The sequence below is a fragment of the Erpetoichthys calabaricus genome, chromosome 12 (genome assembly GCF_900747795.2).
Source record: "Erpetoichthys calabaricus chromosome 12, fErpCal1.3, whole genome shotgun sequence".
Classification (NCBI taxonomy): Eukaryota; Metazoa; Chordata; class Cladistia; order Polypteriformes; family Polypteridae; genus Erpetoichthys; species Erpetoichthys calabaricus.
This window is the reverse complement of record NC_041405.2, coordinates 1,779,210-1,797,092: the sequence shown is the minus strand read 5'-3', so window position 1 is coordinate 1,797,092 and position 17,883 is coordinate 1,779,210. Positions and strand designations below refer to the sequence as shown.

Genomic DNA, 17,883 nt, shown 5'->3' with positions numbered 1-17,883 from the left:
TTCACTTTTTTCCTCAGGCTCGTTGCTGCCTCCCTTGTCCATGTCTATGTCTCCCCACACACTTTCTGCTGCAACTGTTGTTTGACCTACCGTCTCGTTACCGCCTTCATTCGGCTCATTTCTGTGAGGCACTTGATCCTCCTGCCCTTCAGATCTAAGGGTAGTTATATTCTTAACACCCTGCGCCTCTACAAGCTCCTCTGCGCCATCAGCCACTACTGGACGACCTTCCACTTCCTGCCCCTCTTCTTCTGTATCTGCATGGCCATTTTTCTTGTTCCCTAGTTGTCTCTCAGGACACTGTTTAATTAACTGGGCTTCACTCCCGCACCCAAAACATTTCATTTCGTTAGAAGTGACAAAAATCACATAATCAAAACCTTCCACTCTACAGGTGCTGGTCATAAAATTAGAATATCATGACAAAGTTGATTTATTTCAGTAATTCCATTCAAAAATTGAAACTTGTATATTAGATTCATTCATTACACACAAACTGATGTATTTCAAATGTTTATTTCTTTTAATGTTGATGATTATAACTGACAACTAATGAAAGTCCCAAATTCAGTATCTCGGAAAATTAGAATATTGTGAAAAGGTTCAATATTGAAGACACCTGGTGCCACACTCTAATCAGCTAATTAACTCAAAAACCTTTAAATGGTCTCTCAGTCGAGTTCTGTAGGCTACACAATCATGGGGAAGACTGCTGACTTGACAGTTGTCCAAAAGACAACCATTGACACCTTGCACAAGGAGGGCAGGACACAAAAGGTCATTGCTAAAGAGGCTGGCTGTTCACAGAGCTCTGTGTCCAAGCACATTAATAGAGAGGCGAAGGGAAGGACAAGATGTGGTCGAAAAAAGTGGACAAGCAATAGGGATAACCGCACCCTGGAGAGGATTGGGAAACAAAACCCATTCAAAAATGTGGGGGAGATTCACAAAGAGTGGACTGCAGCTGGAGTCGGTGCTTCAAGAACCACCAGGCACAGATGTATGCAAGACATGGGTTTCAGCTGTCGCACTCCTTGTGTCAAGCCACTCTTGAACAAGAGACAGCGTCAGAAGCCTCTCGCCTTTGGACTGCTGCTGAGTGGTCCAAAGTTATGTTGTCTGATTAAAGTAAATTTTGCATTTCCTTTGGAAATCAAGGTCCCAGAGTCTGGAGGACGAGAGGAGAGGCACAGAATCCACGTTGCGTGAGGTCCAGTGTAAAGTTTCCACAGTCAGTGATGGTTTGGGGTGCCATGTCATCTGCTGGTGTTGGTCCATTGTGTTTTCTGAGGTCCAAGGTCAACGCAGCCGTCTACCAGGAAGTTTTAGAGCACTTCATGCTTCCTGCTGCTGACAAACTTTATGGAGATGCAGATTTCATTTTCCAACAGGACCTGGCACCTGCACACAGTGCCAAAGCTACCAGTACCTGGTTTAAGGACCATGGTATCCCTGTTCTTGATTGGCCAGCAAACTCGCCTGACCTTAACCCCATAGAAAATCTATGGGGTATTGTGAAGAGGAAGATGCAATACGCCAGAGCCAACAATTCAGAAGAGCTGAAGGCCACTCTCAGAGCAACATGGGCTCTCATAACACCTGAGCAGTGCCACAGACTGATCGACTCCATGCCACGCCGCATTGCTGCAGTAATCCAGGCCAAAGGAGCCCCAACTAAATATTGAGTGCTGTACCTGCTCATACTTCTCATGTTCATACCTTTCAGTTGGCCAACATTTCTAAAAATCCTTTTTTTGCATTGGTCTTAATTGATATTCTAATTTTCCGAGATACTGAATTTGGGACTTTCATTAGTTGTCAGTTATAATCATCAACATTAAAAGAAATAAACATTTGATTAAACATCAGTCTGTGTGTAATGAATGAATCTAATATACAAGTTTCACTATTTGAATGGAATTACTGAAATAAATCAACTTTGTCATGATATTCTAATTTTATGACCAGCACCTGTAAACTTCATTGCCACGTTTAAGTCATCGTCCATTCTATTTAAAACCATATAAACTTGTCTCCTAAATGACAAGACATGTTTTAAATCTGTCGATTTACAACCTAAAGGAATATATCAAATTTTTGACACCAAACGTCCATGCCGCTCCAACTCTTTTGCTATAGTTTCATTCTTGAGAAAGGGCGGCGCATTTGAAATTGTGACTCCACAGGACTGGACGGCTAAAGGGGAAACCTGTACAAAGAGCCATTAATAACAACCCCTTTCTCAACCACTATGGGAACTAAATCAATAGAGCTCAAAAAAACAACGATAGACCCGCTCATTCGTGAAGCCGACTTGATATTCTCACATCCGACCACTTCGCCTACTGCTAAAACCCCCGCCTCCAAAGGGACAAACTCCTCCAATATAAGTTTAACCCCATGGCGGCGGCTTAGACGCTCAAGATTCACAGCCATTGTGGCTGCCGTGGCCTAAGCCACTCAGTACAAAACAAGTTTTAGCTGTTTACACCAAAGAAAGATAGAAATAAGAAAATAGAATATCAGAAGAAAAAAGAAACACCACATTCACCTCACAGCGTCCACCACCAGTTCCACTCACACACACTCGAAACAACTACCCAGCATGCACAGCGACAGCGAAACAGGAAGGAGATAGATAGATAGATAGATAGATAGATAGATAGATAGATAGATAGATAGATAGATAGATAGATAGATAGAATCTGGTATAGTAGGCAGGATTAATAGGAATAGTTTTTCTTATCCAATTAATGATATCATTAATGTAGTATTTGGTGTAGTAGGCAGGATTAGATAGATAGATAGATAGATAGATAGATAGATAGATAGATAGATAGATAGATAGATAGATAGATAGATAGATAGAGTGAAAGGCACTAGATAGATAGATAGATAGATAGATAGATAGATAGATAGATAGATAGATAGATAGATAGATAGATAGATAGATAGATAGATAGATAGATAGATAGATAGATAGATAGATAGATAGATAGATAGATAGATAGATCTATCACATAGTGCCTTTCACTATCTATCTATCTATCTATCTATCTATCTATCTATCTATCTATCTATCTATCTATCTATCTATCTATCTATCTATCTATCTATCTATCTATCCATTATATAGTGCCTTTCAGATCTATCTATCTATCTATCTATCTATCTATCTATCTATCTATCTATCTATCTATCTATCTATCTATCTATTCGCACTCATGTAAATGCCCCAGCTGTTGGGCAGGGGCAGTAGGCAGGGGCGAATAAGCAAAGTGAAGTAAGGTGCCACCAGGACCAGGAGATGCAGGAGATCACAAACCAGAACATGCAGCAGGGTTCAGAACACCAGAGAGACAAAACAAACAACTTGCCAAAGCCCAATACACATATCAGAACTCAAAGTCAAGGACATCCATCCATTATCCAACCTGCTGAATCCGAACACAGGGTCACGGGGGTCTGCTGGAGCCAATCCCAGCCAACACAGGGCGCAAGGCAGGGAACCAATCCCGGGCTGGGTGCCAACCCACCGCAGGACACACACACACACACCCACACACCAAGCACGCACTGGGTCCAATTTAGAATCGCCAATCCACCTAGCCTGCATGTCTTTGGACTGTGGGAGGAAACCCACGCAGACACGGGGAGAACATGCAAACTCCACGCAGGTTGGACCCGGGAAGAGAACCCAGGTCTCCTAACTGCGAGGCAGCAGCGCTACCACTGCGCCACCGTGCCGCCCAAGTCAAGGACATAACAAATATAAAGTAACTTGTCCCTAGACAAAAGCACAAAGGGTTTTAAGAAAATCCATGAATTTGGACATTAAGGACAGCACACTGTATTCTGAGCAGGAGAAGGTCCAGGACATTGTGTGTGTTTTGTCAGGGATGGGTCTTATGGTGACCCTCATCCTCCTCCCTTTATAATTTTTATTACATGGACATGAACAAAATGTCCCAAATCCCTCTGTGTTCCTCAAAAGTAAAACTTAATAAAATGTAGCTAAGACAAAAACATTTTAACATTGTGATGTCTGCGGTTTACCGTTTGGTTGTCTGCCCCGGGTCTTCCAGACTCTGCCGATTATTTCAGCTCGACAGGATTGTCCTCGGTCACCACTCACACCCATGAGCTGCACCCTTGTACCAGTGCCAGCCTATCAAACACGAGTATGAAGTCACTGGGTAATGGGGATTCCCTGATGATTACGCTTGGACTTGAGGAGTAGTGGGACCTTTAGAAGGAGCCAGCCGTTGGTTTTGTGAATTTGCTGACCTCACGTTGTCCTCACCCTAGAGTATGATGAGACTCATGGCAGGCTTAGCGGAGTTTCTTGTTCTTTCTATCAAGTGTTACATTAAAAGCCCCAACCAGTAAACAGAAGAACCTGCTGACACATCTAAGGACCGTCCTGTAGGACGTTAGACATCCACAGATCCTTGCTTCTCTCAGTGTGATCTTTTACGGCTGATTCATTTTAATGCCGTTTTACGTTCCTCCCATTCTTTTCTTACATCTTCCCCGTTAACCCTTCCCTTTCCCTGCTCCTCACCTGTCTCCTTGCTCTCTCCTCACTGGGTATCACCGTGTCATGATTCTTATGTTCCGTCGCCACGCACAAATAGCAGACGCAGGTGCCATCGGTCCTGCAGAAGATTTCCAGAACCTTCTGGTGTTTTCTGCAGAGTTTCTCTTCAAAGGTTCTAATTGGCTCCTCCAGTTTGTGCCTCCTCAGAGCTGCAGAGTCCCTGTGAGGCTGGAGGTGAGTCTCGCAGTAGGAGGCCATGCAGGTCAGGCAGGTCTTCTGGGCTCTCAGTTTGGTCTCAGCACACACGTCACAGGGCACATCGTCAGGTCCGGCGTAAACCTCAGAAGTTGAGCTCACGGGCTCCATGTCTTTCGATGTCCGTGTTTATCTCTGGGCCAATGACACAGTTCAGGCAGTTAGTGTTTGCCTCCACAAGTGGCTCATCCCTTAAGATCTCCTGAAACACTCAGCAGGAGTTGGGATCTGCTGACAGCGGAGCCGAGCTGCTTCTTCTGCTGTGGCTTTTATAGAAGAGAGACAGACGGGAGTTAACTCTGACGGAGTGAAAGTTGGAAAAACTCCACACCCTCGACCGAGTTCGGGCACACCTTGTGCGTTGACGTCTGCACTTGATGACAGTTTCGTTTTAGTTCTTGAAAGAATCTTACGTTCCTTTTTCATTAATTTCTCCTTCTTCCGACCATCATTTCCCAGCCCTAAATCAAGCACAGGTGAAACCTTTATGATTCTTCACGCCTGGCTAATAATTTGATTCTTATTTATACAATCTGAGGTTTCATTTTCCCCTAAACTCTCCATGGTTTCAAGATTACGGAGATAAATGAGACCCTGCCAGACAAGACAAAATGTGAAATAGTTCTTCTGTAACCTGAGTGGTCTCCTGTAGGGTTTGCTGCTCCAATTCTGAGCTGAGAGCCGCATGTCGACGATGGATGAAAGTTTGAATTGACTGTAAAACGTCGTCTTACCCTCATCATCTCAACGTCAAAGAGTATGTTGCACAAATCACAATTCTGCTACCCAAAACCTATCTAAAGAACGGGGAAGCTTCATGTTAGACCATCTGTAAGTATAACATGCTAAGAGATGTGGAAACCCGGGTTCGTGTCCCCGGACCTCCCTGTGTGGGGTTTGTGTGTTCTCTTCTCACCGTGTTCTCTCCCACAGTCCAGAGATTGTGGATTGGTGACCCTCAATTAGTCCTGGTGTGTGTGTGTGTGGTGTGTGGTGTGTCAGTGACTGTGTAAGTGCGCGTGTGTGTGTGTGTATTCACCCTGTGATGGACCGGTGCCCTGTCCAGGTGCTGTCCTTGTGCCCCCTATTTGTTGGGATAGGCTCCAGCCCCCCACGATCCTGCTCACGATCAAGCAAGCTTAGAAAATGGCCTCCTAAAGTTGTGTCTGTGTGTCACACCCGTCACTCACACTCCTCTCTCACAAACCGTGGGACGTCAGTGCAGAGAGTCCTTGGTGTGCTTCGAAGATCTCACATGGTCTGTCCAAGTTGAAAGGCAGTGATGGAGGCTCAGCAATGGGTTTTTGGTGGCTGAGGAGGTTCGACACGAGCCCTCGGACCCTCAGGTCTTTTTCCTCCTGCACCTAACTGGGTGCATCACTGATTGGTATGGGAACTGCACTGTCCTCAACCACAAGACCCTGCAGAGGGGACGACAGCCCAGCAGGTGATGTCCCTGACCTACAGGACATACAAGATGCGACCCAAAGCTTTTTAGACGAGTTGTTTTAAAAGAGTACAGTGCGCTCCATCCAGTGGCCGACCCCGTAACTACGTGACCAGACTTCAGCGGGTTTCATTTTGCAAGTGAAGATTTTTTTTTGCCTTGTCATCCGTGTCATGGAGGAGCAGAGAGTGACAATTACATTTTGTGTTAAAGCCGGTAAAAGTGCTGTGGAAACGATCGAACTGATTACTAAGGCTTATGGGAGCGCTGCCATGAGCCGTGCTAATCGAGCAATGATCAGCAATCATACAGAGTGGCACGACGGTCATCTATCAGCAGGGTACACGTTCTCGTCTGTTGTGGCAGCCTAAGGACGACCACTTCTGGTATCGTCCTTCACAGCCATTCCTACCATCTCGAAAGCGAGGATACCACTGATACACATTAGCACAACCCATGGCAGCACTCCCATAAGCCTTATTAATCAGTTCGATCATTTCCACAGCACTTTTACCGGCTTTAACACGAAATTTAATCGTCACTCTCAGCTCCTTCGTGATGACGATGACGAGACAAAAAAATCTTCACTTGCAAAACAAGTTGGTACTCACAGACCTCTGAACAAAAACCTTTGAAGCCCAGTAATTATGGGGTCAGCTGCTTGATGGAACGCACAGCACTCTTTAAAACACCTCATCTAAAATGTTTTGGGTCGCACCTTGTATGTGGTCGGTAGTATGTAAGGAACGCTAGAGAAGGATCAGTCATTCCATACTTCCTATTGACGACCTGCTGTCACCATTACCTTCACACAGACGATGCCGCAGTATCAGGTCTCGGACCAGCATTCTTCAGAACAGCTTCATCCATCATAGTCCTTATCAACACCCCGCGCTGTCCCGTAACGCCCACGTCTGGGCTGCTGCTCCATCACCTGCATGTTCCATTGCACCCCATCTTGTTGGTGTTGTGCGTTGTAAAGAGTTTGAATTCCAGGTGTTTATTTCTGCAGCGAGTTTCTTTTTGCTCAGATTGGTGAATTTGTATTTACGGTTTTTCACTCACTTTGTATATCCGTGTTAAGTGACATGACAATAAAAGAAATGGTCACCACAAACATTTCTAGAAGAACACGACGCTCAAGGAAAACAAATAACAAAAGAGGGGAAAGAATACTGGTTGGATCTTCGCGATCAAGAAAAAGGAACAAAGGCTCCATCCACTGAGAGAGCTCTGGACTCTACATGGAGAACATTTAGGACAATCCCTCACATTGACATCATGGAGGATGGCTTTTGGCTTTGGCTTTGAAATCTTCCTTCCAAGTCAACCCTAATTTTTCTCCTCATAATTAAGTAGTTCCAAAGTGTTTCATCATCTCTTCGTCTTCCTTATTCCCTTCTCTTTGCTATGCACAAAAAGCAGTGTAAGAGTTCCAGTTTATAGCGCCTTGCCTTACCTCCATGATAGCCTCTAACCCTAACCCTGATGGCTGCAATATACACATCAAGTGCACCAGCTTTGTGCTCCCCCAGTGTGCATCTGAAGCTTAAAAAATCCATCCATTTTCCAACCCGCTGAATCCGAAGGGTCACGGGGGTCTGCTGGAGCCAATCCCAGCCAACACAGGACACAAGGCAGGAACCAATCACGGGCAGGGTGCCAACCCACCGCAGGATACACACAAACACACCCACACACCAAGCACACACTAGGGCCAATTTAGAACCACCAGTCCACCTAACTTGCATGTCTTTGGACTGTGGGAGGAAACCGGAGTGCCCGGAGGAAACCCACGCAGACACGGGGAGAACATGCAAACTTCACGCAGGGAGGACCCAGGAAGCAAACCCAGGTCTCCACCATGCATCCCATAGCTTAAAAAATTCTACATTCAAATTCATTTGCTTTCCAAACCCCTTCGTCACTGCCAATTGTCTCTCGCTGTTCCATGTTACTTCACTTTTTTTTTTGTCCTCCCGGCTGCCCCTTCGTCTTTTTAAGGCGACGCTACCTGAAGGTCATTGCGCGGTGCATTTGCGCCCTCTTGTGGTCATTCTGTTCATTGCCAGCTAACCCGACTTCCTTCTTTTCCCACTGTGACACTTTGTTTAATTCTCTTCTTCTTCTTCTTCTTCTTCTTCTTCTTCTTCTTCTTCTTCTTCTATTTAAAATTCACATCTCCTTTGTTACAGTGAAGGTCTGATTTAGGTCTACTCTTTTGTGTGTGTTGTGTCAGTTCCTCACCTCGGCTCTATTTGCTATTTATTATAAACACTTAGTTTTCGACTTGTTGGCCCAACCCTTAATTTTTATTCCATATTTCTATAAACTTTTTTGTTTGACTCCATCAGACTCATGCTGGCATCTCTCTGTATCTGCGTTGACGTCATGGGGTCTGCTGGAGACGTCCACCTGGTGAGGCCAGTTTAAGGAGCCACTAATGTCATGGTGGTCAACGTCATTATCATGTTAGCTGAGTCTGGTGGAGAAGAAGGGGAAAGAACCAGTGGGCAGATAAAAAGAAAGGCAGTCATCTATCTGCCCACCAAACTCTTCATTCAAGGAGTCCATATGAACCAGACATAGGATCACATGAAGTTGAAGTCAATCTTAATCAGAAGGGAAGAACCCAGCATTGGGTAGGGTGTCAGTCCAACCCAGCACACTCGTCAAATGTAAGATTTAGGTAAAAGGGTGTGACATCCCGTGTAGTGAGAAGCGGCCCCAGCCTACACTTTGGACATCTGGTAGTTTATGAAGCGAGCAGGATCAGTGGAGAGATGAGACACAGACAAAAATGGAAGAGTGAATGGTGCAAGTTTATTTACAAGAGTGCTGTACAACCAAAGATGCGGTAGTGTCAGGTGGGCTTTGAGACACAATCCTTCAGCTTGGACACTTCTTCAGAAATAAATGAAAACAAAACAAAAAAAAAAAGGAAAAATATGGTGCATTTACAAAAAACAGCGCACTCCTACAAAAACTACGCACACACTCCAGTAATGAAGATTGTGTTCGTTTATCTCTGGCTCAAGAAGCTCTTCCAGCAGGAAAGAAAAAAATGCACAAGAACAAAAACAAGTGTGTGTGTAGATACCAAAACAATGGTGCCAAACCCAAAATGAAAAACTATCTCAGAACCTAATAAGTATATGTACCTCCACCAAAAATGATCACTAGGAGACATACAGGTGCTGGTCATAAAATTAGAATATCATGACAAAGTTGATTTATTTTAGTAATTCCATTCACAAAGTGAAACTTGTATATTAGATTCATTCATTACACACAGACTGATGTATTTCAAATGTTTATTTCTTTTAATGTTGATGATTATAACTGACAACTAATGAAAGTCCCAAATTCAGTATCTCGGAAAATTCGAATATTGTGAAAAGGTTCAATATTGAAGACACCTGGTGCCACACTCTAATCAGCTAATTAACTGAAAAGCCTTTAAATGGTCTCTCAGTCGAGTTCTGTAGGCTACACAATCATGGGGAAGACTGCTGACTTGACAGTTGTCCAAAAGACGACCATTGACACCTCGCACAAGGAGGGCAGGACACAAAAGGTCATTGCTAAAGAGGCTGGCTGTTCACAGAGCTCTGTGTCCAAGCACATTAATAGAGAGGCGAAGGGAAGGACAAAAGATTGTGAAACAAAACCATTCAAAAATGTGGGGGAGATTCACAAAGAGTGGACTGCAGCTGGAGTCAGTGCTTCAAGAACCACCACACACAGACGTATGCAAGACATGGGTTTCAGCTGTCGCATTCCTTGTGTCAAGCCACTCTTGAACAAGAGACAGCGTCAGAAGCGTCTCGCCTGGGCTAAAGACAAAAAGGACTGGACTGCTGCTGAGTGGTCCAAAGTTATGTTCTCTGATGAAAGTAAATTTTGCATTTCCTTTGGAAATCAAGGTCCCAGAGTCTGGAGGAAGAGAGGAGAGGCACAGAATCCACGTTGCGTGAGGTCCAGTGTAAAGTTTCCACAGTCAGTGATGGTTTGGGGTGCCATGTCATCTGCTGGTGTTGGTCCATTGTGTTTTCTGAGGTCCAAGGTCAACGCAGCCGTCTACCAGGAAGTTTTAGAGCACTTCATGCTTCCTGCTGCTGACGAACTTTATGGAGATGCAGATTTCATTTTCCAACAGGACCTGGCACCTGCACACAGTGCCAAAGCTACCAGTACCTGGTTTAAGGACCATGGTATCCCTGTTCTTGATTGGCCAGCAAACTTGCCTGACCTTAACCCCATAGAAAATCTATGGGGTATTGTGAAGAGGAAGATGCAACACGCCAGACCCAACAATTCAGAAGAGCTGAAGGCCACTATCAGAGCAACATGGGCTCTCATAACACCTGAGCAGTGCCACAGACTGATCGACTCCATGCCACGCCGCATTGCTGCAGTAATCCAGGCCAAAGGAGCCCCAACTAAATATTGAGTGCTGTACATGCTCATACTGTTCATGTTCATACCTTTCAGTTGGCCAACATTTCTAAAAATCCTTTTTTTGCATTGGTCTTAATTGATATTCTAATTTTCAGAGATACTGAATTTGGGACTTTCATTAGTTGTCAGTTATGATCATCAGCATTAAAAGAAATAAACATTTGAAATACATCAGTCTGTGTGGAATGAATGAATCTAATATACAAGTTTCACTTTTTGAATGGAATTACTGAAATAAATCAACTTTGTCGTGATATTCTAATTTTATGACCAGCACCTGTATAACTCTATATACAAAAGCATATTTACAAAGCCACCAAAATCCCAACTGCTCCTCCAAATAGCTCAGCAGCGCTCACTCCTACCTCGCCTTTAGGTCCACTCACGACTCCTCTTGGCCGGTAACTCTTTAAATATCTTCTTCAACTTAACTTTGGGAGTCGCGCATTACCACAAGGGGCTTGGGATAAAAGCATTAAGGATTGAGAAAGCACAGAAATTCCACCGATATCAACCAGGCTGGGATTTGAACTTTAGTTTAAGAGAGCTGTGAGGCCACCATGCTAACCACTGAGCCACACTGACATGAAAGAAGCTCAACTAAGAAGAGTTTCGGGACCTTGAAAGGGGACGCTTAATGTCCTCTCAGTGGAAGGTCATCTGCTCTCATTGTTTTAATTCTGATGACCACACAGAATGACGACTCAGAGAGCATCAATGGCAGAATATCCATTGGCAGGGGGCTTCTTTGATATTTAAGAATGAAATAAAAAATGAACTCCAACATGTGAAAGAAGACCAGAAGTGACCTGCCGATGACACCAGTCACAGGTCAGATGGTCACAGAGGGCAGATTGTCACACTGGAGTTCTGTCCAACCCAAAACCCAGCATAGAGGGGCTCAGTGAAGGTGGCATTGAACCTGTGGATGAGGGTCATTGTGTCTGAGATGCTATAAAAGGACAGAGAGCCAGCGCTGTAGTCCAGATGCAGGCCTATTCTTTGACTGGGGGGGACGCTAATTTCTGTCTTTGTCTCACTGTGCCACAGAGAGCAACTGAAATGAGAGCAGGACAAAATCCAGGACTGGTCATTGAAGCCAAGGCGGCACTCATGGCCATCTCCTTGCCTTCTGATTCCTTTATAAGTGACTCCCATCGCTGCCCCTTCTCCACTCCACTCGACCTCCCAGTAACAGCGAGTCCTACTCAGAGCCTCTTGACTCAGAACTTGGAACCACCAGTCGAACCTGTCGGGATGGTCAGGACACGGGGACACCGTCTCCCAAAATATCACTTTCTTGTTCCTCTCAGACAGGTGAAGCCACGCGTTTGCTGTGTTGGGGTCCAAGGTGAGCGGACAGAAGTCTGAAAGGAGAGACAAGAAAACAAATCAGCTGTCATGGTGACACACAGAGGAGCAGAGCACCAAACACTTTGTGACTTCCATGAATCTCTGAGTGTCACATGACTGCCATGTGCTACGTTTGAGTCAGGGCTTAACCCCCGGGCTGGTGTTCAGAAAACTCATTTATGTCTGTTTAAATACTAACTATTTAGTTTTTGTATGTCAAAGTATCTTCTGCTATGTTCTTGGTCTATTGTGATGGTTCTCCAGCGAGATGGGACCACCAGCACATAACTGTGACTGTTCTGTAAAGGCTGACGAATGAGCACAGTCCTTTGCAGTTCATTGAATGTGCTGAACTGGTGTGTTTGTGTGATTTTCGACACAATTGACTGATTATTCTCTGTTTTTGTGAATTTTCTGGATTCTTAACATTCTTCTTTGTTTTTGACTTCGCCTTCTGGATTTGTGTATCAGTACATTGCTGCTGTGGGGTTAGGATTATTTAACAGTAGTTCATCAGACAGATACTGTCAAACGGATGATTGAAGACCTTAAGCCACGCCACCAAAATATGATTGATGACTTTATGCCCCGCCCCAACAATATGAAAATATCCATCCATCCATCCATTTTCCAACCCGCTGAATCCGAACACAGGGTCACGGGGGTCTGCTGGAGCCAATCCCAGCCAACACAGGGCACAAGGCAGGAAACAATCGTGGACAGGAGGGAGGGTTTCTGTTTTTTAAATGAAAAAACTGTACCTAGTTATAACGCTCAGAGTTTATAAATGAGGTATTTTTCTTATTTCAGAAGGTTGCTCAAAAAGTGAGTCAGTTCTTCTTTCGGCAGTACTTTTAAATCGAAATGTTGTTTATAAGAGCGCGCCGATTTAATACTTTTAATGGAAATGTGTTTAAGGATGTACAAACACTACTTTTTAATGGTAATGTACAAATTATTACTTTAAAAGTACGTTCAGACCGATTACTTTTAATGGAAATGCACAAACGTATTACTTTATAAACTCATTTAGGCTGATTACTTTTTAATGGAAATGTCTTTAAATACGTACAAACTTAGTCCTTTATATTTTAATTGTAGAAGAATCGGAGGCCGACATGTATTCTTCTTTACATCTGTCGAGCACGTAATTGGTATAATTAATAGCTAACACAGATTGTCTTTTTGAGACTAAAAATCCTGCCTCAGACAAAGAGTCCCCAGAAACCCGTAAGTACTACTTTCAACTGAGGGTTCGGGTGTGTGGAAAAAAATAAGGCGTTGGGGGTTAAGTATATCATTTTGAACAGAAAACTCGACGCTCCCAAAGACGTTATTCTTCCGAAGGTTCCAGTCAGCCTCTACAAGCGGCGCAAAGGCCCTTGGACAGGCTATTCTTGAACATCTCTTTGACGCAGCCTGGTAAGTTGAACTAATTGTGCGAGTGTGCCGTAGATGTTTATTTATTAAAGAAAACTTTGTCTTGTTTGTTTTGTTTTTTTTTTTCAGAACCACCCTCGCCAGGATTACTGACTCAGATACTTGCGGGTTCACCCGGCCTTCTCACCCAAATAGTCGGCGAATCCGAAAGAATTGATCCCGGGGCTAAGGCTGCTGAGCTGAAGGCTGAAATCGAACGAGTGCTGTTGGATTTTCAAAACTCTTAATCCCTTTCTCCATATTTATGTGAAAAGGTTATTTTATTGTACGCTATTTTAGAAAACTTGTTCCCCAAATAATGTCAGGCAATAGGAGTGGCGATGGTAAAAGCAGGAAAAGGCGTGCAAGTGAGGACTTGGACGCTGGGAGTGGTTCTCAAAATGCTGGGTTATTGCATGACATGGTGAACGAACATAGTTACTCTATTCGGCCCCCCAGAAATGCCTACTCCACCACCCTGATATTTTAATGAATTGGAATATATTAATTGGCAAAATCAAAACATGATACAAATGAATAATATAATAGCTAGCATACCAGTTCCTTCACCTGTTACCACTCCCATTGACTTTGACCACCTTGACTGCCTCGCAGAAATCCCCGATGAAATGCAGACATTAAATAACTTGTTAGAAAGGTTTCAGCGGTCTTTGAACGAAAATGTGAATGCTCAAACGGGTCATGGCTTAACAAATACTGTTGGTTCTGCAAATGCTCACACTGTAAAAAATCTTGCATGTGTGAAAAATAATAATAAAAAATAGCTAACTATACGCAAAATAATCATTACTTTAATTAATAAAAATGGGGTTTACTCTTTATTTAATTCTAATTCAATAAAATTAAGATTTAATGTTAACTTATTATTTTTCCTAAAATGTAAACATTTTTTATAACTTATTCTAAGTAAAAAAACTATACTGTGAATTGAACACATTTAAGTTAAGTTAAATGTAATGACGCGGCACTTCCTCTCACATCGATTTCTTGGTCTTTACAACAACGCATTCAGCTGTAACGCTTACCCATAATAACAGCTATTTTACTACGAATGTGTAAGTATAAAGCTTATTAATTCCATAAAGAATAACTAGTATTTCATTTCGTAGTTACAGACATAAGCAGTTGTTGTTTTCGCGAAACCTTTCCCTTAATGTGGGAAACATGGCGGACAAGGTAGTGTCTTTCTAACAACCTACCTCGTTGGTTTGCTTTAAAAAGCAAACACATTTCTCAGATAGTTACGTATGTTCATCCATCCATTTTCCAACCCGCTGAATCCGAACACAGGGTCACGGGGGTCTGCTGGAGCCAACCCCAGCCAACACAGGGCACAAGGCAGGGAACCAATCCCAGGCAGGGTGCCAACCCACCGCATGACACACACAAACACACACACACACACTAGGGCCAATTTAGAATCGCCAATCCACCTAACCTGCATGTCCTTGGACTGTGGGAGGAACACGGGGAGAACATGCAAACTCCACGCAGGGAGGACCCAGGAAGCGAACCCAGGTCCCCAGGTCACCCAACTGCGAGGCAGCAGCACTACCCACTGCGCCACCGTGATGCCCAGTTACGTATATTCATATTTTTTTTTCTTTTATCATTTAAAACTTTTATTTTACACAGAAAAAGAAAAAGACACTTTGAGATAAGATTGAGAACGCTATGGCGTTTGTCCTAAACTACAACCTGTAAACAACATAAAAAGATGTTTGCCTAACTGTCACGTTATTATTTGACCTCTTATTTAATTAGTGTTCTACGTAAGTAATGTATTTTATGGTTAATATTTAATATTGTGATTTATTTAGCGATGTTTGATTTCCTACGTCCTATTTTTATTTCAGGATTTTCGCTATCGCATACTGAAAAGTAGTGGAAAAGTCGGCCATTCATTTAAGCGGATATGTTGGCGTAAATGCAGGACGTGTTTGAAGAGCGCCATCTGCCTCAGGATTTCACTCTTTCACTCTTTACGTTTCCTTTACCACTCATTCCTGGGACATTATTTGATTGAGATATACTTTTTGAAGAAAGTTTAAAAAAAGGAAAAGAAAATTTTCATTGACATTTGAATGTCAGTAATTCAGTAAAAATTATCCTCAGACATTTGATTTAATTTTCCTTTGAAAATATAACTCTGTTGTTGTGACTATCTGTGTATGTTCAAATAAATAAAGATATATGGGATTTTAGCATGTATTTGTTATACAGTCATTACTGTCCAGCATTGCATTACTTATTTTTTTCAAGTACTGTAATTCAAATGAAAATCGGAGTAAAATAAATCATTTTTACCACTACTTATATTTACTCAAACTCATTTATTTTAAGTAAATTAATAAATTAAGTTTACTCAATAGTGCAGTATATTAAATCTACTCAAAAATATTGCTTGTAATTTTTTTTCTCGGTCCTGAGAAAATAACTTTGGTCATTATAGATGATCTGATGGAATTGGCTAGCAAATGCCAGGAAATAGAAAAAGCTTTCACAAAATATACTTCATCATCAGAATCTGTCTATCATTTACTTGGTTCAAAATGTATTCTTTCAAGGAAAGAAAAGCCAAAGGATTAATCTTAATGCCAGTTATATTACTCTTTTTAAAAACCCCAGGGACAAATTGCAGATTACTATCTTGGCCCGCCAAATGTATCCGAGGCGTGTTAAGTTCTTTTTGGAAGCTTACGAAGATGCTGCAAAATTACCGTACGGCTATCTCTTAGTGGATCTGAAGGCACAGACCCCTGATGAACTGCGTTTAAGAACAGATCTGTTTCCACCTGATTGGCCGGTCGTGTACACCGTGAAAAGATAAAAGAAGCTGCTCTGAGTCAAAGTTACATATTCTGTTAGCATGTCAGCCAGAATAAGCAGAAACCTACAGCCTCTCAAGGCCTTACTCCGTTGCTCTTGTCGTCGCCGTAAAATTGTTATAAACGCCTCTTCTGACGATTTTAATTAATGCTTTGTCCGAAATGGCCTGTAATACTTTAAAAGGTAATATACCTCTTTCACCCAAACAGTTTAAGCAACTCAAGAAGCAATAAACATCCGTCAGAAAAATAAGTGACCGAAAACTAACCTTAAAAAAAAGAAGAAAGCTATTCTGAACCAGAAAGGAGGCATTTTGGGGGCTCTTTTAAGTGTCGCCGTGCCCTTCATATCCAGTTTATTAGCTTCTAGAGCATAAACATGGAATACACTCAAAAAATGTATTTGGTATTGCAGCAACAAATGTCTCTTTTTCAGCAAAAGAGTGCTAACCTTTTGATAACTTTTGATGTAAGAGTATACTAGATCCAACAATTTATCGATGTAGGTTTTCGTATTATACGTGCTGAAATATTTCCACATTTTAGATTTTAGTGTGCGGTTAAATCTCTCCACCTCTGAGGCCTTTAATTTGTTTCCTGTGGTGAAATGTTTTATTCCAAAATGCTTTAACAACTTTTGAAAATCTCGGTTGAAAAACTCTTTGCCCTTATCGGTCTGGAGCTTCTTTGGAGTTCTACCTGCGTTCCGAATGTCTTGGAAGGCTCTTGTCACTTCCTTACCCGTTTTGTTCTTCAGGGGCCGTACCCACGTGTATTTAGAAAGTACAGGTTAACAAATATTTATAACCACGGTTATGTTCGGACACATTTGTCATGTCCGCTAAGTCCATCTGCCATTGCGAGTCTATATTAGATACATAAACCTTATTTCTCCTAAAATGCCTTTGGTTTGTGAATTGTATAAGCATATTGACCGGATAACCAATCCAACACTTGATGGTCATTACTTTTCTGACCTGAAACCTCAAGAGCTCTGTTCAAAGAGTCTTTTCCCCCAAAGCTGCCAGGATTTGCAGGGTTATAATAAACTTTTTTCCTGTAATCTTCCATCATCGACGGTGAAAGAAAAATGTCAACAGTTTAAAAATCAAATGGTGCTTTATTGGTATTTTTTCCAAAACAATATTAAAATTAAAAACAGCATGATTAAAAAGCAGGCACATTCAGTTCAGACACTTCATCTGTTTTTTCTATGTCGTATTCCCCGTAAAACCCCAAAGGTGCATTGGTCATGTCAGGTACAGAAAAATGGCGTTTAGAGAAAGCATCGGCTATTTCATGTATTTTTGTGTAAGAGTCATTGTCCATGTTATGAAAGGCTTGTACAATAGCCTCGTTAATAGAATGTTCATTTTTTAGGTCGTCGACAACATTTTGTACAAATGCGTGAATCTTGTGAAAAGGCGGAAAGATGTTGAAGCATCTCAGAGTCTTTATGACCAGGCTCCCAAGCCATGGTTTGCGGAAAACAGACAGAACTTCTTCAAAGCGTTCAACCCTATACACAGAGTCAGGCTCAAACAGACAAGTATGCTGCG

General features: G+C 42.5%; 2 protein-coding genes across 5 annotated transcripts in view; both read right to left on the bottom strand.

The window, feature by feature from the left end:
* Positions 1–17,883, bottom strand: part of LOC114661672 (tripartite motif-containing protein 16-like) — a 44,240-nt gene that overhangs the window by 10,346 nt on the left and 16,011 nt on the right. The gene's annotated exons all lie outside the window — the stretch shown is intronic.
* Positions 8,587–17,883, bottom strand: part of LOC114662220 (tripartite motif-containing protein 16-like) — a 70,649-nt gene continuing 61,352 nt past the window's right edge. The window contains exon 7 of one of the 4 annotated variants that reach the window (XR_007936505.1): positions 8,587–8,657. Coding sequence is in view for 2 of the 4 variants with exons in the window: in XM_051935158.1 (XP_051791118.1) it covers positions 11,544–11,952 (409 nt within the window). In the remaining 2 variants the exon portion in view is untranslated. Of the gene's footprint in view, positions 8,658–11,126; positions 11,953–17,883 lie in introns of those variants that run through there. The other 3 variants (XR_007936504.1, XM_051935159.1, XM_051935158.1) reach the window with 3 other exon arrangements.